This window comes from Temnothorax curvispinosus, unplaced genomic scaffold, assembly GCF_003070985.1.
Source record: "Temnothorax curvispinosus isolate PA1 unplaced genomic scaffold, ASM307098v1 QBEX01014078.1, whole genome shotgun sequence".
Classification (NCBI taxonomy): domain Eukaryota; kingdom Metazoa; phylum Arthropoda; class Insecta; order Hymenoptera; family Formicidae; genus Temnothorax; species Temnothorax curvispinosus.
The window spans coordinates 66,567-92,149 of NW_020223858.1; the positions used below are offsets into that span (position 1 = coordinate 66,567).

At 41.7% G+C, this 25,583-nt stretch overlaps 3 protein-coding genes and 1 non-coding gene across 8 annotated transcripts in view; 2 read left to right on the plus strand and 2 right to left on the minus strand.

The window, feature by feature from the left end:
* Positions 1-6,201: 6,201 nt before the first annotated feature.
* On the minus strand, positions 6,202-6,274 carry Trnar-ucu. Its single transcript has one exon. It is a non-coding gene; the product is annotated as a tRNA-Arg (tRNA).
* Positions 6,275-7,237: 963 nt separating this feature from the next.
* LOC112464274 (calpain-D-like) lies at positions 7,238-18,741 on the plus strand. The gene is made up of 11 exons (XM_025031159.1): positions 7,238-7,745; positions 8,370-8,731; positions 8,820-10,186; positions 10,381-10,620; positions 10,708-11,100; positions 11,690-11,991; positions 12,088-12,124; positions 12,229-12,554; positions 12,618-12,960; positions 13,037-13,215; positions 13,280-18,741. Exons 1-11 carry the CDS (start codon positions 7,357-7,359, stop codon positions 13,458-13,460), a joined length of 4,119 nt encoding a protein of 1,372 aa, XP_024886927.1. The 5' UTR covers positions 7,238-7,356; the 3' UTR covers positions 13,461-18,741.
* Positions 18,742-19,540: 799 nt separating this feature from the next.
* LOC112464277 (protein msta-like) lies at positions 19,541-23,065 on the plus strand. Of its 2 annotated transcripts, none has more exons than XM_025031170.1 (5): positions 19,541-19,925; positions 20,033-20,549; positions 20,760-21,137; positions 21,498-21,833; positions 22,013-23,065. In XM_025031170.1, exons 2-5 carry the CDS (start codon positions 20,125-20,127, stop codon positions 22,317-22,319), a joined length of 1,446 nt encoding a protein of 481 aa, XP_024886938.1. In that variant the 5' UTR covers positions 19,541-19,925; positions 20,033-20,124; the 3' UTR covers positions 22,320-23,065. The 2 variants fall into 2 exon arrangements, with proteins under 2 accessions (XP_024886938.1, XP_024886939.1); XM_025031171.1 differs by having other exon boundaries at positions 20,065-20,549.
* An 88-nt stretch (positions 23,066-23,153) lies between these two features.
* The window catches only part of LOC112464276 (protein NDNF-like), a 13,090-nt gene continuing 10,660 nt past the window's right edge, over positions 23,154-25,583 (minus strand). For 2 of the 4 annotated variants that reach the window (XM_025031169.1, XM_025031167.1), the window contains exons 4-7: positions 25,154-25,400; positions 24,351-24,584; positions 24,010-24,165; positions 23,154-23,706 (exon numbers count right to left, since the gene is read on the minus strand). In XM_025031169.1, the coding sequence (XP_024886937.1) occupies positions 23,338-23,706; positions 24,010-24,165; positions 24,351-24,584; positions 25,154-25,400 (1,006 nt within the window). In that variant the 3' untranslated portion in view covers positions 23,154-23,337. Of the gene's footprint in view, positions 23,707-24,009; positions 24,169-24,350; positions 24,585-25,153; positions 25,401-25,583 lie in introns of all 4 variants that reach the window. The other 2 variants (XM_025031168.1, XM_025031166.1) reach the window with 1 other exon arrangement.

A 25,583-nucleotide genomic window follows, 5' to 3' on the forward strand; every position in this document is an offset into this window, starting at 1 on the left:
ACATATTTTATCTATTTTTAGACGATATATCGGCTGTATCAAAAGTGTGCCCATTGATAATTAATTGGAACGAGAACTGAGAACGAGAAAAGATAATATTGATACCTTTTATTTATTGATTTCTTACGGCACGTGGACTACATTAAGAAGCGTTTATTATCTAGCAACGATTATGTGAAACGTCGAGGATCATTTATTCGCGTTCGGGATGTGTCTCAGTGTCTGTTCACACGAGGCACGTACATTAATGCTACAGAAATTTATGTAGGACAGATCGGAATCTTTGTAGCTGTGAGAACTGTCACAATTAGTCTTGGAAGCGTTGACTTCAATAAACGCGGGACGTTTACCACAACACAACGCATTGAAACTCAAGTGTTACAGAAAGTCGTCCCCAAAACATTAGAGGAAAGTTTATTAAGAATCAACACAGATAATTAAGCAAACTTATATAAATTCTTTTAATTACATTAAATTTATTTACATTATATGTAAAAACAGAAATTAACTATATAACATTTATTAACCATATTGATTATACTATAACCCCGACTATAACATAAACCAAACAATAATATAATAATATTATTAGCAATGGGATTAAACCTTATAAATAGATTCGAATCTGTTGGCGTAGATTTAAACTTTCTATGATTATCTCGAAAAATAAAAACATTACTTTCAAGTAGACTCAAATCTGGACGAAATGAGTTAGAACTTTTTATGAGTACCAAAAAACAAGAGTATTACTTCCAAGTGGACTTGAACCTGGATCAAATATGTTCGAATCTTTTATGAGAACTTTATTAAAAATTTTACGTCTCTTTAAATCAAAACATTTGTTTCAAAGCGATAATTATTTTAATCTATTATTTTTTGATAATTACAAATATTACGTTATCAATTGCAGATACTTACTTTAAAATTCGAAACTAATTAATTGGGATTGATTACTTTGTAAGTGTAATATGTATAAAATATTATTTCTTATAAATATTACACTCGAATCCTAGAAAATAAAACTTGATTATTAAAAACAGAAAAAAGATGTATACGTAAAAATATTATTAAGCACAAAGATCCAGCCCAACTGTTAAAAACACATTTCTACTATTTGATTATTAGATTTGATTCGGATTTTTAAGTACATATTAAACTTAATCCTATTCCTAAATATTATATAATGACAGAAATAACAACCTAGTCAACACCGAGCATCACTTACATTACATCTTTGTTATAATTTCACACTCATTGATATAACTGATGATACTCGATATTGACTGGGAAACTAATAAATATACTGTTTATACGAAAATTATTAATACTTTTGTATTTTTGTATTAATATTTATTATTCATACGCGCATCAAGTCGATTTATATAAAATTAATTATGATTTTAAATGCATTGTGTTAAGCCAGAAAGATCGAGATAACAAGAATTTTTTTCTTAATTAGCGAATTATGAGCGAAATTTCCCAAGCCGCAATATTTCCGCTCGAGACGGGAAACTCATCATTCGTGCTGATAAAAAGCTCACATTATACATGATGCCACATAAATTCGCTTCCAGCGAATTGCCAGTGAGTTTGCACTGATTCACGTGTATAATTTACTGCCAAAGCGAGACGCATTATCATTATGCAAATAGTTACGCTCGCGCGATAAGACGCGCGCTACTTATCGTAAAGTCATCGCGTCTAAAAGGAGAGTCGACCGGTGCCTTATAATTACAATATTCAATGCTGCACGCAAAACGGAAACTGTTACGCTAAAAATCGCGTGTTCTTAAGGCAGAGTATGCGGACCGATATTTTTACATATGCATAATCATAATTTTATAAATGTTATATACATAAATCCCCGTAGATAACGACGATCGAGGGCTCGGACGATCTCTCTCTAGTTTATTCGTCGTAAATTAATCGTACCGCGCACGAATTCTGCATCGGTCGCCAACCGGATTCGATGCCGTTGACCGCTGGTACGTAATATCGATTTACATGTAATCATAGCTCGCGAAAACTGCAGTGGCTACTCCGATAACCCGTCGTCGCGTCAACGGATAATTCGCGTGTTTTCATCCATTCCATTCCGTATAGTTTCGCATACGTGGCTGAGAACGGTCGCTCTGATAAAGCACTTTTACGTTGCCACGCGGCGCGATAGCAGTAAATATTGACCGCGGAGATGTCGGGATCGAGACAATTCGTAAAAACAGGATGACGTAAGAACGTGGCGAGACATGAACTCATTGTTTCCCTCGCGCGAGAAATCTTTTCCAAAATTTTTTTGAAAAATTTTGAAGTTTCGTACAACACCGAATTTACAATATTCTATTTTATTTATTTCCTTATAAAAGTAGACTTGAATAAAAAAAATTAGCGATTAAAAGATATTTTATACAGTAGTCATTTTTTTTATCAATTGTTACTTAATATTCTAAATTATTATATATAAAATAATAAACGTGACATAGAAAACTCCTTGTTGTATTATTTTTACTTTCCCGCATAATACAAGATTGTAAAATGCTTTCTCGCACACGTTTAGATTATCGATCACGGAAGAAAGTTCTTTATATAAATAATCGCGACATTAAACCGTTTTCTTCGGAGTGAATTGTTCAGTTCAAAGTGAAGCGAAGAAAAATCTGTCGACGCATGAAGAAGCTCCGTCATAGAGTTAACTGTTATTAGACACGCATCGGTTAATGTTGTAGAAAATAAATGACATAAGAATGGGCAGAGTGTCAGAAGATTTCCATGCGATAAATGTATAACTTTCTTTTCGTGTGAGCTATTATATTAGATTTTTCCTCGACGACAATTTAATCGAAAGCTTTATTCGAGTGAAGCATATGTCATATTAACAATTTTAAATGTACGATAATGATGAATGTCATACTTTCGAATCTAATATGCGTTTTATATAATCATGTATAACTCTAATAATGCGTATGTGTATGTGTAAGTAATTATCTAAATGACTGATTAGATAAGTTTTATCGAGTATATCAAAGACGTATTACTTCGCCTTCGTACATTTTTTACGTTGAAGATCAATAGCCGTTCAATGCAATCTCCATGTTTGTGATATGGAAACAATAGATGCAATGCATTTATTCATGATATCACCTCACGGAAAATTTTCCATTTATGAGTTTTAATATGCGACATTCTCCATGTTAAGTAGTTAATTGACTCAGGGTAAACGAATAGAGTGATGTCAATTGCCAAGATTTAAGAGTTTTCCAAGCAGCAGGGGGTCTTGTTACTGTTATTCTCAGCATCAATGGCTAAAACATATATCTCAATATATGCATACAGATTTGTTTATTTCCGCATTCAAAACGCTGAGAATGATGTAAACGTTAAAAACAGTACACTGAGAAAAAAAATTGTTGATTCCAAAAAATATTTAATCCGATACGTTCAACTAAACATTTTAGTTAGTTAACTAAACATTAGTTGTTTCGACAATTTATTTAATTTCTTTAATCAAGAATTAATTAATTCAACTAATGTTTAGTTAACTAACTGAAATGTTTAGCTGAACGTATCGGACTAAATATTTTTTGGGATTAACAAACTTTTTTTCTCAGTGTAGCCAGAAAATTTTGACGAATTTATGTATAACTAATACACTCGTTTACGCGGAGTAAATTATCGTAAGTTACTACAAAATTCCGTTTACGCGAAGGAATTGTCGTAAGTTACTACAGAAATAACGCTCGCGTAAACGTATATAGTATAAGTGAATAATTTATATACGTCAGCTATATATGTATAATGCGTCACAATGAATAAATTCAGATCTACGCATCGAGCCTCCTGTAATGTAATTAAAGACACGTTTTCGCTGCCGGCAACAAATTGCAATTTATATAACGATACTCGATACTCGAGAGCGAGTCGCAGAACGCGGCTCTATCGCGTGTGCAGTAATCGCCGCTAATTAAGAGCCCGTGTCCGCCGTTCACGCAAATGAGAGAGGAAGAACAACACAATTATTTATGAGGCTGTTCTACGATTACGAAGTGGAGTCGTGTGGACGCGGCGACTAGCTGTCTGGCAGCAGTAAATCGTACTGGCTCCATTCCAAAGAGCGTTACGGCAAACGGAACGCGCACGAGGCCGATCGTGACCGTCACGTCGCGATTCGAAAGTCCGAGAAAATCACTTCGGGCCGAAGATAAAGAACCTAGAATCGGGAGCACATTGTCGTTGCTCGACCGATCCCCCGCGCCCGTCACGCTCAATGGAGGTACAGGTACAGGTGACGAATAACAAAACGGAAAGTTTAAACGGCGTCACTGTTACTTGGCAAACACGACCATGGAAATGTTGGTGTCGTTAAACGGAAAATTCTAGTATGTCATCGTTACTTGGCAAGGACTGTTTATCACAGTAATAATGGAAAATGTCAGCTCAAATATATCTTGACATAAAGATAAGCGTAGGTATTGTTTAAAATATAATTTTATAATATTCCGTTGTATACGATTCACGTGTGTACACAAATATCAATAATAGAAGAGATTTCGTATATAACGTTCGGCAATAAATAATATTTTTATTTTTATCGGCCGCAAACGACTTTTATCTCCATGCATTTCCAATATATATATATATATATATATATTAGAATTGTTTTTTATTTCAACTATAAATTTGTTATGGAAATAACGTGCGTTTGTTAAAGGAAACCCTTTACTGTTTTATTTAATTACAATGAAAATTGTTGAAAATCCACGCTCTGTCGAAAAATAAGAAATGCAAAATATAACAGTGTAAAATTTTTGCTGTTCAAAATGAAAAACTTCAGTTGCAGAAACAAGGCGTGGCGTGTCCCTTTCTAATTAATCTCTTTTTACCCACCTCGTTCCCTGCTCTTTACGCTCGAAGACCTCCTTTGCTCCAGAATTATTTTCGCTTCGAGAAATCGAACAAAACTAAAACACTGTTAGCAGTTGGTGCAATCAAAGTAAAGCGCCTCTCAGTGAGAGGCAAAGAAGAGAAGCGTTTCCGTAAATAAACCGACGGGGTGCCGTCTCTCTCTCGGTGACCAAAAGGGGATGCCCGTGAGCTTCTCGGAGGAGCAAATCTGGACAGGCCCAGAAAGCGGAGAGTTTCGTGTGTCATCCCTTAATGAGGTACCGAGTATTTATGGATGATCAAATACTGGATGTATGCTAAAATATCGCCGTTTATCTTCGTCCCCGAATTCCTTGAATATAACACATCTCTCCTATATTCCTTCTTCAATAAGATTACCGAGATATTTTAAATATGATACTCTCAGAAAGCAGAAACATTATAATATTTGACATTATTTATATCTAATATAGTAAGCGAATTTTCTAATAATCTAGCGAGATATTTGATTTCATGTTATACGGACGTTCGAACGTTCCGTACCAATGCTGATGTTTGTGTTTCTTCACGCGAAGAAACAACAGCTGATGATTGGGCTACGTAAGAATTTGGGATAGAATCGTTTGCCCTACCGATATAGATAAGCCGAAGTCGACAGTTCGCGGGTCAATGCTTTCGTGCGCGTATGAGCTACATGCACTGCAATTCTGCTAATAAAAAGGATCAATGAAGATGAGTTCCTATTCATTCTCTCGGCCTACAATATACAAATATGTATTTTAATCCGAAGGCTCTAATCGTGAGTATGCGTAAAATATTTATAGGTGTCTCGAATGAATGGTGCACTCGACTCCCTTCCGATAAATACACGTAAGCTAAAATCGAACCTAATTCTTTCAAGATAACGTCATTGACGTCATTAACGTAATCTCACGGCGACGGTTAACTCCTATTAAAATACTTGAGTAAAAAAAAATTATCTTCCGTTTATAATAGGCTTATAGATTTTTAGTCTTTTCCTGTTTATTTACATGACGTCGTTTAAGAGGCACACTTACGCGACGTCATAAAGTTTAAAAAACTTAAAACCAACGTACTATATAGAAGAACGAAATGTTCATGCAATTGTTTTTTTAATATTGTATCTTTATCAAAACGATAATATCCTGAACGAGTTACAAAATTCATAATAATATCGATTCGACAATTAAGACGTTTTCGCCATTATAGCTTTTAATTGTTTTCACAATTTGAGCGATCATGTAAATGACAAATGACAAAAAAAAAATAATTACAAACGGTTTTTCAATTCCGCTCGCGTTTCATCCCTGGTGGGGATCGAACCCACGACCTTTGGATTAGAAGTCCAACGCGCTATCCTCTGCGCCACAGGGACTCGGTAAGCTCAGCGCCTTGATTGCTACAATAGGAGACGCACGTCTTTCGTCTTTTCTTTCATAGATGCCACTAGTGCGCGTGGCAATTAAAACGCCCAGTAACGCGCACACGAAAATTTTTTGGAGAATGCAAATCAGTCATTCGAGAAATATCTGCGTAACAGTATTCAAAGAGACTAAAAAGACTCATTATCACAATGACATATTATTATTTATCATCGTTTACCGTCAAGACTGATTTCCACACTTATTATTTATTTAAATATGAACCACTACAAATAGTACAAATCAAAGCGAGTGCGGAAATGACGTCAGGAACACTGTGCAACTACACGAGTACAATCATACGTCGATCAGCTGATTCCACGAACGGAGCTGAAATTTGGCAAAAGATGACGGAACAACGCGACCGGTTGTAGTTTTTGGAAAATCTACATCGCGCGGAGCGACGAGCGATCTCGCGTCGTCCCTGCGAGGTCGCGACGATCGGTGGGTGGCGGGCTGGCGGGCTGGCGGGACAAAAGGGTTGACCGCGTGGTAGGGGGCCTCGACGGGAAATATGGCCGTCGCGGAACATATGACAAAGAACGGCGGGCTCCTGTCGCGACCGACGACGGCGACATCCTCGCGACGACGACGACGAGGAGGACGCGTCTCGCGCGGCACCGCTGATCGCCGTCGTTAACCGTCAGCCGCCAGCCGCCGGCGGCGTCGCGTCGCGTCGCGTTGCGTCAGCATCACGTCGCGTCGCCTCGCGTCGCGGCGTCGTCTCTCCCGTCGTGCAGCGTGCGGCGACGGAGGTGCCGAGCGACGGGCAGAGGAGAGCTCCGCGCGGGCGTTCAGCGCGGGCAGCGAGCGAGGGTCGAGGTCGTGGACGAGGATCGACGTCGCCGCCCCCGCGGTGCCGCCGGCTCCGTGTGCAGCAGAGCCGTCGCAGCCGCCACCGCCGCCGTCGTCGTCGCCGTCGTCGCTGGCCGCCGTTGACGCCGCCGTCGACACCGTCGACACCGTCGTGTCCGTGGTCGCGCGACAGTGGTGATATAGAGCGGCGCAGCGGGGGAGCCATGACTACGCGTGGAGAATGGGCTCGATCGCGTCGGTGCTGCAGTGGCATTGCTCGGAGTGCGCTTTGATAAATCCGACGGAGAGCGCGAGATGCGCCAGGTGCGGGCTGACGCGGCTCAGGAGCGACGAGAGGGCCAGCCTCGATCGCAGGCAGGACCGTGCCACGAGCGTAGCCGCGGAGCGTAGCGGCAGCGCGCGCCAGGGGGGAGGGAGAGCGGTGGTTGCGGCGCACGCGGGGGATCGCGCGCGACGCTCGACCAGGTGCCGCGAGGACGGAGAGGGTCCCGCGAGGGGGGAGGCCTCCTCCGGGGAATCGACGCCGCCGACGCCACCGCCGAGGGCAGACAGATTGGCGCGCAACCCGACGGAGACGGTCGGTCAGTCCCGACGTCCCGCTTCTCACGGGTGAGGATCCTCACCTCGTACTCCCTTCTCCTCGTCCTCCTCCTGGCTCTTTCCCATGTGTTTTGCCCGTGCTCCAAAACTATCCTATCTGCATGGATAGTCACGAGTTGTTTGGAGATACCTGAAACACTGTATCACAGAGTATGACACCTGATTCCCTTATGTCATGTTTACGTTGTTTACAAGAAGTAGAACTGAATTTTTGGCACTTAATCCTAAATCAAGCTCCCCTTTATGTGAGCATATCTATATTGAACAAAGAAATCTCAAGTTTAAAACAAGAGTTTGCAGACTTTTAAATTAATGTTTCATCAATAATTAATATTGTTTGTTATATTTTGCAATAAACATAGATTGAGATTCTTCGATTAATTTTCTTTTCAAATGCCACAAACAAACATATTCTCATTCTGAAAGATAAATTTGAAGCCCATTCTACAATAGCCGTAAAAGTATGCGTTAAGATGTAAGCAGTAAAAATTGACCAACTACAGTCGATCATTCTTGGATTGTAAAAATCCCATTAGTCAATAGCTTACTACTTACGTCTTAATGCATACTTTTACGGCTATTGTAGAATGGGCTTTACACATTCTTACGGTATGTGTTCCTATAATATTGCAGTTTTGAGAGACACTTGTCTGCAGCCGACGTTAGGAAGAATTCTCACTGCGGCTTGTTGGGTGGTAATTCATCCGACAGGAAACCACTGAAGCGTTTTTCGTCCTTACCTTCTTTAGTCACACAGTGGACTTGTATTCGATGTCTATTGGACAATAATTGCATCTCACCGATTTGTGCGGCTTGCGATGCTAGTGCGTCGATAGCTCAAATCGACGGAAAGCAGATTGGCGCACGCAAGAGTAGAAAGATTAATCTGTACAAAGAAAATCGTCTTAAAGTCACGTCTAGACTTTTGGCCAACGTCCTAGATGGGGGTGTTAGCAAGAGTGGCTCCGGTAACGATGGTAAAATTAATATTACAGGTGAGTGTCACACAATACAATCGTAGGAATCGTCAGAAAATCGTCACGTTTTAGATAATTGAGAGTTGTTGCTCGCAAAATTTTTCAGGCATGGCACAGTTGACAAGCATAAGCCGAAGCCAAAGAGGAAGAGGGCACCATAAAGACTGGATCTTGCCGTCAATCGGAGCAATGGAGTCCACTACGCTTCCGTTCACAGATAACAGCGATACCTCGCAACGTTCTCCAAAACGACATAGTCCTTCTATGTACGAGCGGGTCAAGTCTAAAGTCAGTCGTTCGCTGTCGAACGGTTCCGTTGTTCAAAAATTATCGGAACACATGGTACAACGACCTACGAGCCTGGTGGTGCCGGAAGCGCGTCAAGATGACGGCTTGTGGAGCTGCGACAATTGCACGCTGGACAATGCGCCCGGTTTGGAGCAATGCGAAGCGTGTGACGCCCCTAGGAGTCCCGCGCCTTGCAGCGGAGTGGTTATCAGTGTGCCGGCTTGGGTACCGCGCGCGTTATCGTCCGCCGGACCCTTGTCCTACAGAAGATCCTTCTCGGACGCCGATTCGGTCGCGAATGTGACGCAGAAGAAGACTGTTAACCGTAGGAGTTTGAACGACGAGGAACCGCCTGCGGTGCCGCCGCATTCCATTGGCTTCAACTCGAGACCAAAGTATTCCTATATTGGGATTACGGATCCCGACATACCGCCGCCATTGCCAAAGAAACAGAGCAGTAAGTTAGGTCTGGTGCCAACGAAGGCGCACAGCGAGGCGACCAGCCCGGTGGGCGAGGTATCGAATGTGAGCCCGCTAAAGCGTATGTGGACCTGCAGAAAGTGTTCTTACGCGTATAACCCACTGTGGTCAAGCGGTTGTGACATCTGCGGTTCGTCCCGATCACCCCCGTCGTTAACGCAGCCCAGTTTGATAACTGTCACGAAGGACACGAGTAGCTATCCGACGCATGCACAATCCCCGATCGTGGTGTCGAGGGATAGCGTCAGATATATACCACCGAAGGCGGCCACTCTAGCCACAGCGGAATCCGATCTGGACGATCAGATCGATCCGCCGTCACCGGTGTGGACGTGTAAAAAGTGCACTCTGCTGAACCCCGCGTCGAGAACGACGTGCGAGGCTTGCTGCGGCTCGAAGTTGAAAAGCATCATGCATCTGGAGGATGCCACTCTACGAAAGGGTGAGAGTTGGGTATGCCCATCGTGCACGCTGAGGAATCCGCTTTCCGCGCAAAACTGCAACGCCTGCAAGACGTTAGCGGACTTCCTAGAGGTCCCGAAAGACAATAGGGCCCTTGGCCAACGGAGTCCAAGCCCAAGACTCTGTTCAACCCCGACGAATTCCAAAGCAGTTACTCCGAGGCATAGAAATTCCGTAAGAAGAAACGGTTCGTCGGTAGGTGATAAAAGGCATTCGAGGACTAGAGATCCTTCACACACTCAAGTTAGTACTTATCTTTTTCTTAGAACTCTTAGAAATAAGTTATTGGCACGAGCATAATAATTCTTGATTGGTTCGCTCTTGCCGAAACTTTCAATTTACCTTACTCTTGGTTTTTATTCTTTATTTTGCAAATTGATATTTGCGTAATGGGATTGTTACTATTTTTATCTCTAATGTTTTCTTTTTATATCTAGTGGCAATGTAAATTGTGCACGTATGAGAACAAGAGTACAACTGTTATCTGCGAAATGTGCCAAAGCTCGAAGTTGCTGTCCCAAGTATCTGGAGACAGAGGGATACCTAGGCTTCTCGAGTCGGGCACTAGTACTCTTAGAATACAGCGGCAAGAGAGCGTGGTGATGGAAAATCTTAGACAGCTGGAGGAAAGAGACGCGCTGGAGAAATGGGAGCGTATTGTACGATATTGCAAGGAGGTAGGAGCATAAGTTTAAACCATATTGTAGATGCCTAGGATGCTAAATTATTAATAAGATATAATACTTTTCTCATTTATCTTGCAGACAAACGAGCCATTCGTCGATGATTCGTTTCCGCCTGCTCCGAAATCCCTGTACTATAATCCCGCGGATACGAAAGATAATCATGTCGTCCAGTGGAGAAGACCACACCAAATTAACGTGGACTCAAGTGTCGATTCTAAACTGCCTTGGGCTGTCTTTAGGACACCCCTACCTTCTGATATCTCGCAAGGTGTCTTAGGAAATTGTTGGTTACTGTCGGCTCTGGCTGTTTTGGCCGAGAGTGACGAGCTCGTGAGAAGAGTTTTGGTCATGAAAGAGACATGCCCCGAAGGTGCTTACCAAGTTAGACTGTGTAAAGATGGAAAATGGACGACGGTGCTCGTTGATGATCTATTACCCTGTGATAAGAGAGGCCACTTAGTATACTCTCAGGTATGTGTCCATACGCTACATAAAATATGTTATATTAAAATTAGAATAAAATTTTATGCCATTTACATTATTAGGCTAAGATCCAAGCTCGACCGTAAACGGTGTAAATTTTATTCTAATTTGATTATATCATAACGGTCGTATATTTCTTTTATTATTGTTATATTGGGTTAACCCTTAGCTGGCACTGTGGGGTATTAAACGCCCCAGTTTAGCTCTAATTTAAGCCCTCCTATAGTACGAAAATGGTACTAAAAAATGGAAGAGTTAAAATGGAAGAGTTATGAATTTTTTAGTGAAAATAGTCATTTTTTCGTTTTCTTTTACGTTCTGAAATTTTTTTCATACTTAATATTACATTTTATCAAAATAACCTATAATATCTGTTAAAACAACATTCGAAGATTATCTTGGAATTTTTTTAAGTAAAAAAAATCAATAGCTTTCTCGTAGCAAGCATTTTAGTGGTGGGGTCTGAAACGGCCGAGTGTGCCAGCTATGTGATTCTGGTGAAGTGTGCCAACTAAGGGTTAAATATTATATTCCCCGACACGCGCATATATTATTAGACGTACATCTTATATTAAAGGCAAAAAGAAAACAGCTTTGGGTGCCGTTAATTGAGAAAGCAGTTGCTAAAATACATGGCTGTTACGAGGCCTTAGTGTCCGGCCGTGCTATAGAAGGTCTAGCGACATTAACTGGTGCCCCGTGTGAGAGCGTGCCTTTACAACCTTCAGCATTGCCAAGCGAAGACGAACTCGATAGGGACCTAATATGGGCACAACTCTTGTCCTCGAGGCAAGCTATGTTTTTAATGGGTGCTAGCTGCGGAGGCGGTAATATGAAGGTTGACGAGGAGGAATATCAACGCAAAGGTTTAAGGCCGAGGTAAAATGGAATTATTTTATATTATATATCTAAATTCGATTTTCGTTTCTTTCATATTTTTTTGTTGATTGTTTTTAATCAAAATGTCTATTCCAGACATGCATATTCTGTCCTCGATGTCCGTGATGTACAGGTAGGTGTCACAGATGATGTACACACCTAGCTTGACGTTTTACTTGACTTAACTTGAAACAAGTGTGGTGAAACAAGTGAACATGTCACGCGATTGTTACGCAGGGAATACGGTTATTACGACTACGCAATCCTTGGGGTCATTATAGTTGGAAAGGGGATTGGTCGGACGACAGTCCTATATGGACTCCGCAACTACGAGAGATGCTTATGCCGCATGGTGCTTCAGATGGCGTCTTTTGGATATCCTTTGACGACGTTTTAAAGTACTTCGATTGCATTGACATCTGCAAGACGAGAGTCGGATGGAGCGAAGTGAGATTGCGCGGCACTCTCCCTCCATTGTCGTCCCTCAGACATTTGTCGTGTGTCCTTTTGACAGTATTAGAACCCACCGAAACGGAATTTACGCTATTCCAAGAGGGCCAAAGGTGAGACGATTAAACCGCGCGGTTCGCGCGCGAATATAACATAACGAATATATGATTTTCTAGAAATTCAGAAAAATCGCAACGTTCTCAACTGGACTTATGCGTAGTAGTTTTTCGCACGCGATCTCCAGCCGCTCCAGAAGTCGGTAGATTAGTGGAACACAGTAAGCGGCAGGTACGCGGCTTTGTCGGCTGTCACAAGATGTTGGAGAGAGATCTATATATCGTCGTATGCCTAGCCTTTAATCATTGGCACACTGGAATGGAAGATACTTCTAGTTATCCGGAATACGTTCTTGCTATTCACAGCTCAAAGAGACTTCTCGTCGAGCAAATATCACCACCTGCTTTTGTCTTAGCCGATGCCATTATAAGTCTAACATTGGCTAAAGGACAACGGCATGAAGTAAGCCATTACATCGTATTTTGAATAATGCGTAAAGTAATTATTTCTAAAATTTATATCAATATACATTTTACAGGGCAGAGAAGGCATGACTGCCTATTATTTAACTAAAGGGTGGGCCGGTTTAGTGGTAATGGTTGAAAATCGTCACGTAAACAAGTGGATTCACGTAAAATGCGACTGCCATGAAAGCTATAACGTCGTGTCCACGAGAGGACAACTCAGAACTGCCGATAGTGTTCCTCCCCTTCACAGGTAAAATTTAATTAAGCTTCTGCTCACAGCACGACCAAATTTTACATTAATACTTTGATTTCAGACAAGTCATCATAGTTCTAACGCAGTTGGAAGGTAGCGGAGGTTTCTCAATAGCCCATCGACTTACGCACAGATTAGCTAACAGTGGAAATTTGCACGATTGGGGACCGCCTGATACACAACATTGTCCTCAAATTGATACTCAGGTAGAAGGTTTGCACAGTCCTCGCTTAATAACGTGAAGAAAGGAACACAAAACGAACAGAGGCCGTTGCTCGAGGAAAGGGTTGCCGACTGTATTCAGTAACGATTTTGGTAACGTCGAGAAATTGACTGGAAAGAAACCAAAGCAAGCTACAAACATTTCAGCGTACTATAAAACGTTCTGAAGAACATTAGAATATTTCTTGTGCTTTCTAGCCAATGATACTCCACGGATGCTCTTAGCGTTACAACATGCTCAGCATTGGACGTAATACAATAAATAACAATTAACGCGTACAATGGTTCTGGACTCAGTGAAAAAAATACTTTTTTTCGAATAAATAGTGAATCATGCACTTCGCGCGCGCTAACGAGGAAAAGGATGAACCTAAAATATATAAAAAAAAAGTAAAATAAAACTTACGTGCAAATTAAGTGTTTCTGCTGGAACCATTGAGCCCCGTAAAGAAGACTTATGGAAAATTGAATATTTATGAAGAAACGAGTTGAACATTTTGCTTGTTATAATAAACGAAAAAAAATTATTTTCTCAACTTAACATTTAAGCATCGTAAGAGAGATGACAAAACCTAAAAGATTACATAATAATATAATATAAAATGAAATCATTAGGAGACATTAAAATGATTAAAAGAACAAAAGGATGTGTGTGGAACACCGTACACATTGTTTTTTGGAATTGCTTAGAATGTACGATTACGCGGATCGTGACATTTTCAATTTAACCAATGTTTACATGCCGATCCTATTGCTGTAAGGCCGTATTTGAAACCCGCATTTAAGAGAACTTGGATTCTTAGTTCCATTTAATATATGCACGATGTAAAAAGAGAAGTGGCTGGAATCTCAACACAAGGATATGTATCGACTGTAGGGTAGAATGTTTATTTAGACTTTGTTGTTTCCATCTCGCAACTGAATGGAGAGCTTGTGCTGAAACGGATGTAGCGTGTAGCTACGGAAAGAAAGAGAGAGAGAGAGAGAGAGAGAAAACCAAAGGTCTCTCTTGAAACTTTTAAAAGTATCTCAACGCGTTCACTGCCATTCTATGCAATGTATGTATAAAGCCTACTTTCGCTTCTACTGTAAAATCGCTTACTTAGTTGAGGACAGAATTAGAGAATCGTCGATAATACTCCGTGCACACTGATTACATTCTTTTGCCTCAGTAAATATGTTGCAAGATACATGCGCAAGCATGGCAGTCAGCGGGTTAGACATCGTTAATTCTGCTTTTACGTGAATCTCAAAAAGAAATTTTCAAAGTGTTTTTTATCGTTCGTCCATCCAGTCGATATCGAGGTCATGATATCAATTCCTTGAGGGAAAACCTGATATTTCCGTTTTAATGTCAAACTGCCATATTCCATGTTTTTAGACAATGATTGATTGACACACGCGTTTGACATACGTCTTTGAAATGCAATTATATCGAATCAAAAAATTATCTGGCGCTCTCTATATACATTGAATGTAGTGATGCGACAATACGCGATGCTGTGATCAGCCATTGATGCTTTGATCTGAAACCGGAAACTGTATTAAGAGATCTTTTATTTAACTGACTGAAGCTACATAATGAATCATCAATAGTACTTCAATTAATAGTACAAAATTCCCATACACCTCGAATTTGTTTGAATTGTTCAAATGAATGGGCTACATAGTTATATAAGTTCTATTTTGAAGAATATTTTTAAAATGTGAATTACAATGTCACTATCACTTAAATGTCGTGAGTATAGTTCTTGCCGAGTCAAACGATTAGTAAAGATTCACATATTGATACACTTTTACATGTACTTTTTTTTAGTTTCGCCTTATATCGCAAATCGCGATTCGACTCATATGACTGTCTCCGATAAGGTAAAGCGCAAACGAGACATTCATTCCCCTAACGTTGATCTCATAACAGCAGGCCGAATTGTCTTAGCGAGGCCTAAGTGTTAGTAACTAGTTTTAAGGGTTTAAACGAAGAGCGAAAAATTTGTATTGACGCACGTTGACTGAAATACGTCCACATAATCGGTCTTTACAGTGATGCGCTAAACAGAGTTCAGTAAACTGTTCGTTAATAAAATCGATTCCCTCGTGATGGTTCGCGACTTAAACGGCTGTTTTAATACCGGTCAAATAATTAAACATTGGAACCTACGAACCTTTGTCTACGAACGTCATTTAACTTGTCGAGACATTCGAGGGATTTATTCTTTACGTGTACTCTTAGTATCTGTAGTAGATTCTTGCATTTGAGTGGCCTTTGTTTACAAGCAGAGATAATAGTTTCGTAAATATAAGACGCGGACTACCAGAGTTGTGCGCTTCATGAAACTGGGCGATAAAATGTTCTTTAAGTACCAACGATAGCGTGGATGTGAGAAAAAGAAACTAAGAGAGAGGGGGAGAGAGACTTCCTTTTCTCGACATTGTCATACGACACCCATGGCGAAATCGCAATCTTGAACACACGCAGAAAAACTAGAGGATCCTCGGTTTTTTTTATACCAAGTACGAGATGCATTTACGCGAGCATTAGTACCACGCTGATATATACAGTGCCATATGACGTCGATAACGGCGAGGTATATCCCGTGTGAACGGACGGCGAGCGTTTCCCGACGATGACCGTACATTCGCATGTCGCAATGTAACATTGCAAGAGCGTTTCTCCCCGCGGAATGAGCAAACACAAATGATCTATTTTACATATTGCATAATCACCGAGGCTAAAGCGTTCAGGCGTTCCCGTTTTGCGGCGCTGTAGAACCGCGTGTACTGCGCTGTTTGCCGAAGCGGTGAATGAATATTAATTTATTAGCGGATGCGCGCGGTGTCCGAGGCATGCGTGTTTTATTTTTACTATACGCACTCGTAGGGGCAAAACCGATGCAATTCCGCGCGACGTAGGGAAATCCGCGGGATCTCGTCGACACGTCTTGTTGGGAAATCACGTGTAGTATCCTTGAGATATATTGCGTGTAAAAGAGATATCTTGGTAATATTTTTAAAATATACTCATGTAACTATCGTATACACACGTCTACTGAGTATACATATATTTTCACTATATAGGGCCCAAGATATTCTCAGAATGCAGATTGAATTTCCTCTTCGTGATTGCTATGTACATTTTATTGAGATATCTCCCGATGCAAGAGAGAGAGACAGAGAGAAAGAACATTTCAGTAATTTACATGTTCGGTAATATTTTAAGAAAATCGACTTGCATATATCTAAATACATTCAGGAAGACTTTAACGCATCCCGCAGATTTTCATTGTCGCGCAGAATAATATCCGTACATACAGAAACTACGACGACCGACGTTGCTCTGCAGCTTGAGAAAATAGGGAACGCCATCGGTTGTTCTAGTTTCGCGATTTTGATATATTTTGATACAATGGAGAAGGCAAAGTTCGATCATCGCCGTTCTGTCAAACAATCGCCGCGAAAGATCTGCACAAGCTAGAAGCGGACAAGATGTATTGTACATTTAAGAACAGTAGCTCATCGTGCGTTTAGCGCTACGTTTTTCTTTCGCAATCTGTTTTTATAAATAAGATTGAGAAAATTGTACGTTTATATACGTTCGAAGCCCGTTGCGCCACCGATCTTGGCACCGTTCGCGTCAAAGAGCTTATCGAAATTTCCTTGTCAACATTTCCGTAATACGGAAGCGAGGCATAAAATTCGGCGCGACTGAGCGTTATCGGCATAATTGATTCCTAACGCTAAACGCTAAACGCACGGCGAGAGTGCAGGCCTACGTAAGCACAAACACCCAAGAGGAAGTACCATTTGTACATAAAGAGGAATAATTTATTCTATTTATGGTAGAGAGAGAGAGAGAGAGAGAGAGAGAGAGAGTGGAGAGAAAAGAGGAGCCGGCGAGGAATCGCACACTGTTATGTTATATTTTTGAGTTGTTTTGCATGTGCTTCGGTGTCTCTGTCACACGCGGCTGCGAGCCGCGCGGTGAGTTCATAATGCATTCTATATATAAATAAATAAATATATATAAATATATATATATAGCGCAGTTAGAGAGTGATATACTGAGATCGAGATACGACGATGACGTGCGAGGCGTAAATGTCCGTTTGGATGGTCCCGCGCGTCGGCGGCACGCGAATCCTCTCCGGGGAGGGAATTTCGCGTTTGCCAATTATCACTTAATTAAGTTTGCTTTGAGCACGGCTCATTCGCGTGCCGCCGCTCCGCGAGCGCCGACGGATCGCTTTACGGACGGTCGCACGTCCTCGCAGAGTACCTAGGAATATATTCTTAATATGTGAAGAAGATATAAGAATTACACGGTGTCTCGTTGTATTTGTATAATAAGGTGTAAAGAGAGAAAGAGAGAGAGAGAGAGAAAAAAAAAGAAAGAAAAAAAACGGAAAAAGTGTCATTCTCATGGTCATTGAGCGACTCGTACTTCTTAAATGATGCTACACGTACAGGGTGCATTCTAAATTGCGTTAACGCGGCGTCAACTGCGTATCCGTATTTTCTATCTTGACATGATGGAATTGGAACGATCGACTCCGGCGTGACTCTGTGATTCGGTAAAAAAGGAGAAAGGAAAACGACGTCGAGAATTTTTTTAAGGATCAACCTCGTAAGAACCGGAATGTTTCCGATTAAAATTGGAATTTATGGGTTCTGAGAGTTCGCTTCGGGCTATAAATTTTGATACGTGGTCGATACTCACATCTCAAGCGTGCCGATATATTCTAATGTCAAGCCGACAGCACGATAGCACTGATTTTCCGAGTTCCAGCGTATCGATCTTCGCGGTGGAATTGAAAATCGATGCTCGCGCGAAATAAGTTAAGCGAGAGAACAGAGCGGACTCGCGGAAATGAGGGTGGAAAAAATGTGACGGATTTAAATCACGTTTCACGCGTATCGCGGATTATCGACGGCGTTTTCCAAGGGAGATACGATCGCTACAGAGAATATTGTAAAGAATCGGGCACGGTACGTGGAGGTAAAAAAAGATGCTTTTGGACGTGTTACTTTTTATGTCGTTCAGCTCGCGGCTGTGATCATTTTAGAAACACCCATGTACGAACCCGAACCAGCAATCAACTTTGTGATAGTCTGTGTACCGAATCTGATGAACATCGTTAAATTAATCCCATCTCCTATAGGTAAGGTGTAATAATTATTAGACTCTCATCACGTACACGCAAAGGACAAAACATATTTACTACATCATAAAGTGATAACGAGATTGTGTTGTTCCCTGATTTGTATCATGTAGGCACGTTTAATAATAAATCGAAATATTATCTACATTGCTTTCGTTATTTCCATTTTCCATATGGTTTTTCCTTGAGAGGGATCTGATGATCGATTTCACTATTGGAAAAAAATTTACTTATGTAAAATGGCTTTATTTCCTCTACTAGAAAAAATTTTAAAATATATGACATATATCGGATAAAAACGTTCCATCGCGAAATATAATTACTAGTGTTGATCTGCCATATGCATAATTTCAAAATCGTCTAAAGATAAAATCATAATTCGTAAATTTATCATATGTGAGATGATTTTGCTTTTAATTAATCTAGATGAGAGATAAGATGATTATTGCGATTTATCTAAATAATTTTTTAGACACACACACATAAAAATTTATAAAAAGAATTACGCAGATTATAAAAGGTATATTAAAATAGTACTCAATTTTAAATTTTTATTAATGTTGTATTTCTAAGAAAAGATGAATGTACTTTGCGTATTTTTTATTTAGATTTCTAATTATCAATTTATTTTTCATTTAAATTTTGGTAACTATTGTAGTCAATGTAATGGGGTTGGATGAACGATACATGATTGGATGTAGTGTGAGATGGGATGTCGATAAGGGCAATGAGTATTGTTGCTGAATTTGTTTATATATTTAATCGGCGCACCCAGGCGCTCGCGAGAAAGCGCGTTTGCCCGCGCGCGGTTAATTAATGCGGTGCCGGACTGCCATCTTGGTATAGGGCCACCACAAGATAAAGATAAAGATAATTCCATTTCTTCGTGGATGATATAGATAATTATATTTAGATACAGGCAAATTTCTAATCATATGTATGTAAGATTGTTCTACATGTAATTTAGGCAATTTTAAGATTAGATTCAGACGTAGGACCATAAATTCCATAAATTCGTTGGATGTGCTGGCATGCTCACTAGCACGTACGATCCATGTGTGCGTCAGTAGAAAAATCTTCATTCCCTTCATTTTACGTACGAAAATAGTAGCATGGCCGTCCGACCTATAATTAAACGTGGCCGCCGCGTTAGCAAATGTCGGTTTGTTCAGTATGATAAAGTTAGCGGCCGATGAACGATGTTCTCACAATAAGTCTGACCTAGTTATATCGCCAGGGGGAATTAAATAAACTTAATAAAATGTAATAAACATACCATTTTGATCGTGCGTCTGATGTTACTTCATTTTCGGCTGCCGAATCAATACCGTAAGTATATGGAAATACATTACATAAGCTTAAGGGAAGAACTTCGATGGTGTAAAGTACAACGTTATACTTTCAATTCACACTTACTCAGCTCGTTCTCCTCGCAGCTAAATTAATTAAATTAATGGTCGGACTTCAGAGACCTAAGTGGTCAAAGTTTAAATCCGATTTCGGCGATGATCTTGGAAATTAATTGATCATGGAGAGTGCTCCGAGGTACGGTGCGTGCCCGGTGTGCGGCGAAAACGCCACGTTGAAGTGCGGCAGCTGCAAACGGGAATTTTACTGCGACAAGTCGCACCAATCTCAAGACTGGCCGCGTCATAAGTCCACGTGTGGCGGTTGGGAGATAGGTCGCGACCCTGCACTCGGACGGCACTTGCTGGCGACCAGGGACTTGACGCCGGGAGACGTGATCCTCTCGGAAGTGCCTTTGGTCTGGGGACCATCGACTCACGCGAATCAGCGGGTCTGCGTCGGTTGCGGTAAACGGTGCGACGACGTCGACGCGAGATGCGGCGGGTGTTGCTGGCCGGTGTGCAGACCCGATTGCGGAGGATTGTCCGATAAGAAGAGGCACCAGCTCGAGTGCGCTTTCCTTGCGCACGCTAGAATTGTTCCCAGGTACCTCTATCCGGCGCAAGTTTTGGATAGTAATGAAGTATCCACCTTGCGAGATACCACTAAATTAGCGAGATATTTAACAAAGGGAGAGGAGAATTTGTTTAATCGCGATTTGAGTCGTACCTACATCCGGAAAGTTTTAATTGTCTAAAAATGTTTCTAAAGAAGCAGTTTTTCGTTCGCGTCATTAATTTCGCGCTACGCCCGCAGATGTGAGGTGCTTCTGGTGATTCGTATACTGATACTGTGGCGCATGAAATCGCGACGTTGGACGTCTTTGGCCAAACTGCAGAATCACGTGGAGTCGCGTGGACCCGGCACCGAGGCTCACGACGAGGTGTTGAGTGTGAGCCAGCATCTCGGGCCACTTTTATCGATGGCGTCTGATTGCAAAGACATTCTGCCGATGATTTGCGGCCTGATCGACGTGAACGCGTTGGAGACCGCGCCGCCGGAAGGCTCGGTGGCGATTTACGAGAACGCGTCTCTTCTCGAGCACTGCTGCATCGCGAACACGCGACACAGCTTTCGCGTCGACGACAAAGGCAGACCGCGGATTACCGTATATGCGGTCACGTCAATTAAAAAGTATGTATGTAGCTTCATTTATCTCTTTCATAAAAAAATTATTCATTTACTGAGAGATCTATTGTCGCTAAATAAAAAAAAAAAGAATATTCTTAATTTAAAAATATCTTTAGTTTTGACGTGAAAATCTTGAAATAATTAGATTATATTGCGTTAAACGAAGAAAACTTGCTAGAATGAAGTCACTTTATATAGTTCAAGAAAAAAAGTTGAAATAAAAAGTTAAAATTCTTATAAGAAGATTATATATTGTTCAGTATATACAAAACAATGAACGCGTTAATTTGAGTATACATATAAGTTTTTATTTGTTACTTCTATCTTTTCTATGTACGCATTTCGCGCGATTGATATTTTCAGGGGAGAACACTTGAGCACCATGTACACACACGCGCTTTGGTCCACCAGGGTCAGGAGGGAGCATCTCCTTGCCACGAAATACTTCGCTTGTCGATGCAAGCGTTGCGCCGATCCCACGGAATTGGGCACGCATTTAGGCACCCTGAATTGTCCCTGCAAAAACGGACTCATGTTGCCAAACGATCCCCTAAACCTGAATACCGATTGGTCCTGTGACGCGTGTCCGGGAATAGTGACGTCCACGGAGATCGCGGAGTTGATGGATAGACTGGAGCAAGAAGTTACGGAGGTCATGAAGCAGGCGACCGAACATACCTTATCTGATCTTCTTTCACGGTAGAGCCTTATGCCTTTTTCCTAATTGATGATACATAGTTGAGTAGGAAAGTCTAGCTTGTACGTAATTTGCATGTTATTTCGTGTTCGCTGAGAACAATGTTAAATATTAGACAGTCGCGATGAACGTCCATATTTTCTGCGCTATTACTTGGGAACTCAACAAATCGTCCGTTTAGGCTTACGGTGCTGCTGCATCCCGGTCATCAGCATTGCATATCCGTGAGCCACTCACTGATGCAGCTGCTACCGGCGACCGATCCACGGAAATCGGAATTATGTAAGCACGTCATGGACACGGTAAGTCGATTGGATCCGTATGGCGCTCGTTTGGCGCTTTACACGGCGGTCACCCTGCGGGAGCTCGCGACATGTCCCGGCGAGAATAAGCGAGCCCATCTCGCCAGAGCAGCTTCGTTGCTGAAAGCAGAACCGCCAAATTCGCCCGGTGAAAGGCTCCTCAGACTCATCGAAGTGGAACTTTGATCTTAGCCCGTCGTGACACGTAACAGTAGCTATATTTTTGTTATTATACAAGTCGATATGTAAAACAGGGAAGGATCTTTAGAGTTCTTACTTACAAATGAGAAAGTACACGCCAGACTCGCGTGAATACCAATTACTTGTTTGTCTGTCTAAATTTTTGTTTATTTGTTTTTCTTTTCGATTTCATGTAATCTCTATTCATAACTACAGATGGCTGTAAAAATGGCAAAATTATTGTATTTATTTAGGGTGAGAGAAGTATAAAAAAACTTATAACTATATGAAGAATGTATACACATACATGTTATACAAATATCAAAATACGTTGATGTATACGTTTGTTGTCGATCCGCATTTACCACGGATGTCGCATATGTGTGTGTGTGTACACTTGTATGGTTGTACGTGTCGTAAAATCTAGACTAGATGACTGTGCCTCTGCGACTGAACGTAATCCTTAAATCCGGAAATAACTTCTCGTTGCGTTTTTATTGTTTTCACATCGATTCGCGCTCAGTGTCGTCGCGATTGGTTGGCAAGTAAACTTAATAGCGAGATAAAATAGTTCACATGCAAAAATAAAACGGGAGTTATTTATCGAGTCCAATAAGATCCAATAGATAATCACCGTTTATACTTACCTGAATAAAATTTTAAAACAGCGAAAATTTATATAAAATATTAATATCAGTTTGCATGTACCTACTTCAATAGATTTCTAAAACTCGCGTTATTGTCGCGATAGATATACGATTTGCACATCTGATCCTCGAAACCTTGTAGATCGTTTTTTTCCCGGTATGCAAGGTGTTCGAAAGGTTTCTTAAGTGTCTATGTGCCCTTTTTCCATCAATGGTCTCAATTACATGAAAAGTCACGACATCCATAAATCACTTGAGAAACTTTTCGAACAACGCTCGTACATTATTTGATGAGAAGACAGGTGGGTCTAGGAGTCACCAACGGTGCCCCTATCGTCGCGTCGGTCTTACAGTTCGCTTAATAGAAATCATACGGATTACGTTACGCAGGAACGTCGTGTGCGCACACCCAGCAGCGGGTAGGACAAGGACTGGCCGTTCATCTGCGCCGTGATCTGCAAAAGGTAAGCCTTGCCGGGCTGCAGCCTCCTCAGGGTGAACGGCAGCGCTCGATCGTTCGGTGGGTTACGCTTCTCCTCGCAAACCTCGAACGTGTATTCGGACCGCCTACGCCGATGGAGCCCGCACTGATCCGGCACGGTCGTGACACTCGCCAAGGACGACGAACTCCGTAGTTCCTTCACCAGGATGCAATATTTCGCGGCGCCGGCCGGTTCCACGCCTATCGTCACTTCGTGGCATGTCCTAAGGGATCGGTACTCCCGCGGCGGGTTCTTGGACGGTATCTGCGCCAAAAAGTGCGACGTCCAATTTACTTCTCGAACAAGACAAAGCTCTGGTTAATCGGAATTTATTATCGACGACGGGAGAGCCAATCGATGATGATTTTACGCGACTACGGTGCTATATTCTTGTAAATTCTCAAAGAATGTTAGTATGGTATAACTAGATGTGAGTTTATCTATAATATATTTCTCCTTACTATGAGGAAGTGTCAGAAGATAGAATAGAGTGTAACGGAATCTCTCGCGGTAGTTGTATGAAGGAAATATATATTAGTTTGCAAAGTCCGACACACACACACATACTTGCGGATAAATGGTGGACGATTCCTGCGTAGCGAGGACTTTTATGGTGGATACTCGAACTAGCTCCTGCGGTGTGGTCGATATACGCAGGGTGTACGTCTTATTGGTGGGTAGAGGAGGTACGCGCAACGAGGCGTATCCGACCACCTCTTTTTCCTGCTGATCACACGAGACACGTTTTACATGCATATAGGTGTATCGACGCTGTCACGAAAGCCGTATTCCGATTAATGACAGGACGGCCGGTGGCTTTGCGATAGCGTCAATTGTTAATAGACTCTTTCGTGAATTTGCGGTCGGCGCGCATCCGATCGCTTTTCTGTAAATACTCGATGTTTTACCCGCAGTATTCCTTGTCCGCTTAATTTCGCCTTCACGATGCCTCCACCGCAGGGAAGTATGTGAAAGGTGCTCGAGGTGTTGTCCGACGGACGATAACGGAAATTGACGAAACCGTCGGTCTTTCGCAGATTAGCCGTGGTGTAACGACCGGTACGCAACGTCAGTTCCGGCGTCTTCTTGAACCTGATAGCGTCAGTGGCGACCCGATTGGAGACGTTGTTCCGCGTGTTCACCTGTTGAATCAGCGTCAGTCATTTCGATAGTTTAACAACAAGCAAATTCACGAGGTATTCAGCGTAGCACAGCTGAATCTGTAATTTGTAATGAAACACGTAAATAAACATGTCTCGCAAGAGAGTTACAGAAATTGTATGCATGGCAGTTATGTAATAAGAAACCAAGCATCATTTCTGTGATTTTTAGTTCTCCTATTGTAAAGTGATACTTCAGTGGACAGAAAATTTTCTAATAACACATATGGAAGTGTATTTGAGCAGGATTATAATTCGGTCATTATATTTCGGATAACGTTGACGCAGAATTTTATTTCTGTTTCGCGAAATTTGTTCCAGCGGAAAAGTAAAGGTTTCGGAGTTGGCTCCGCATTGCAGAAACTGTGTCCAATTAATAATCTTTACGCTCTGTGTACAAGACTGTGTATGCGGTTCTCGCGTGAAGATGAACACGGCGCAAAAACTAAACGGAAGAGCGTCTATCAGCCTTCTTTTTAAACTGAGCATATGATCCGTGCGGTTTTACGAGCGATCGATTCGATTAACGTGTGACGAGAGAGATGACCGACCACGTATAGGGTAAAGTTGTACGTAGTGTCGTATCTCATCCTGTGAAGCGTCAGCTTGGTCTGCCGCACGCAGTGCAGACCTTCCGGTCCGCCCCGATGATGGTGCTCCTTCGGGGAAGAGCCGGTTCTCGCCGATGAGTGCGGATGAGCTTTCAGAACGTTCTGCGCGGCGCAGAGCGTCGATGGGTGCGGCTGCGTACCCGAAGTGACAGCTAAACAGTAGTTGGAGAGGTGAGGATCCACATGACTGGAAAAACAAACGTTCCATCTCGAAATTGCGACTCCAACGAAATCAATGTAGACGCGCATTAACGCGCGGGCCTCGCTGTTACGTTCGTGTGCGCAATAACAGACCTCGGAAAGATAGCCCAGTCAATAGAGCCCGAAAAAACCGCTGAAATGGAATTAATTCCGGGAAGCGATTTTTTTT

Bases quoted from the DNA above. Each gene is read 5' to 3' on its own strand.
- LOC112464274 (XM_025031159.1), top strand. From the start codon at position 7,357: ATGGGCTCGATCGCGTCGGTGCTGCAGTGGCATTGCTCGGAGTGCGCT. The intron at 8,732-8,819 runs GTGAGTGTCACA...AAAATTTTTCAG, and splicing joins TGGTAAAATTAATATTACAG to GCATGGCACAGTTGACAAGC. The intron at 12,125-12,228 runs GTAGGTGTCACA...ATTGTTACGCAG, and splicing joins TCGATGTCCGTGATGTACAG to GGAATACGGTTATTACGACT.
- LOC112464277 (XM_025031170.1), top strand. From the start codon at position 20,125: ATGGAGAGTGCTCCGAGGTACGGTGCGTGCCCGGTGTGCGGCGAAAAC. The intron at 21,138-21,497 runs GTATGTATGTAG...TGATATTTTCAG, and splicing joins GCGGTCACGTCAATTAAAAA to GGGAGAACACTTGAGCACCA. The intron at 21,834-22,012 runs GTAGAGCCTTAT...TCGTCCGTTTAG, and splicing joins TTATCTGATCTTCTTTCACG to GCTTACGGTGCTGCTGCATC.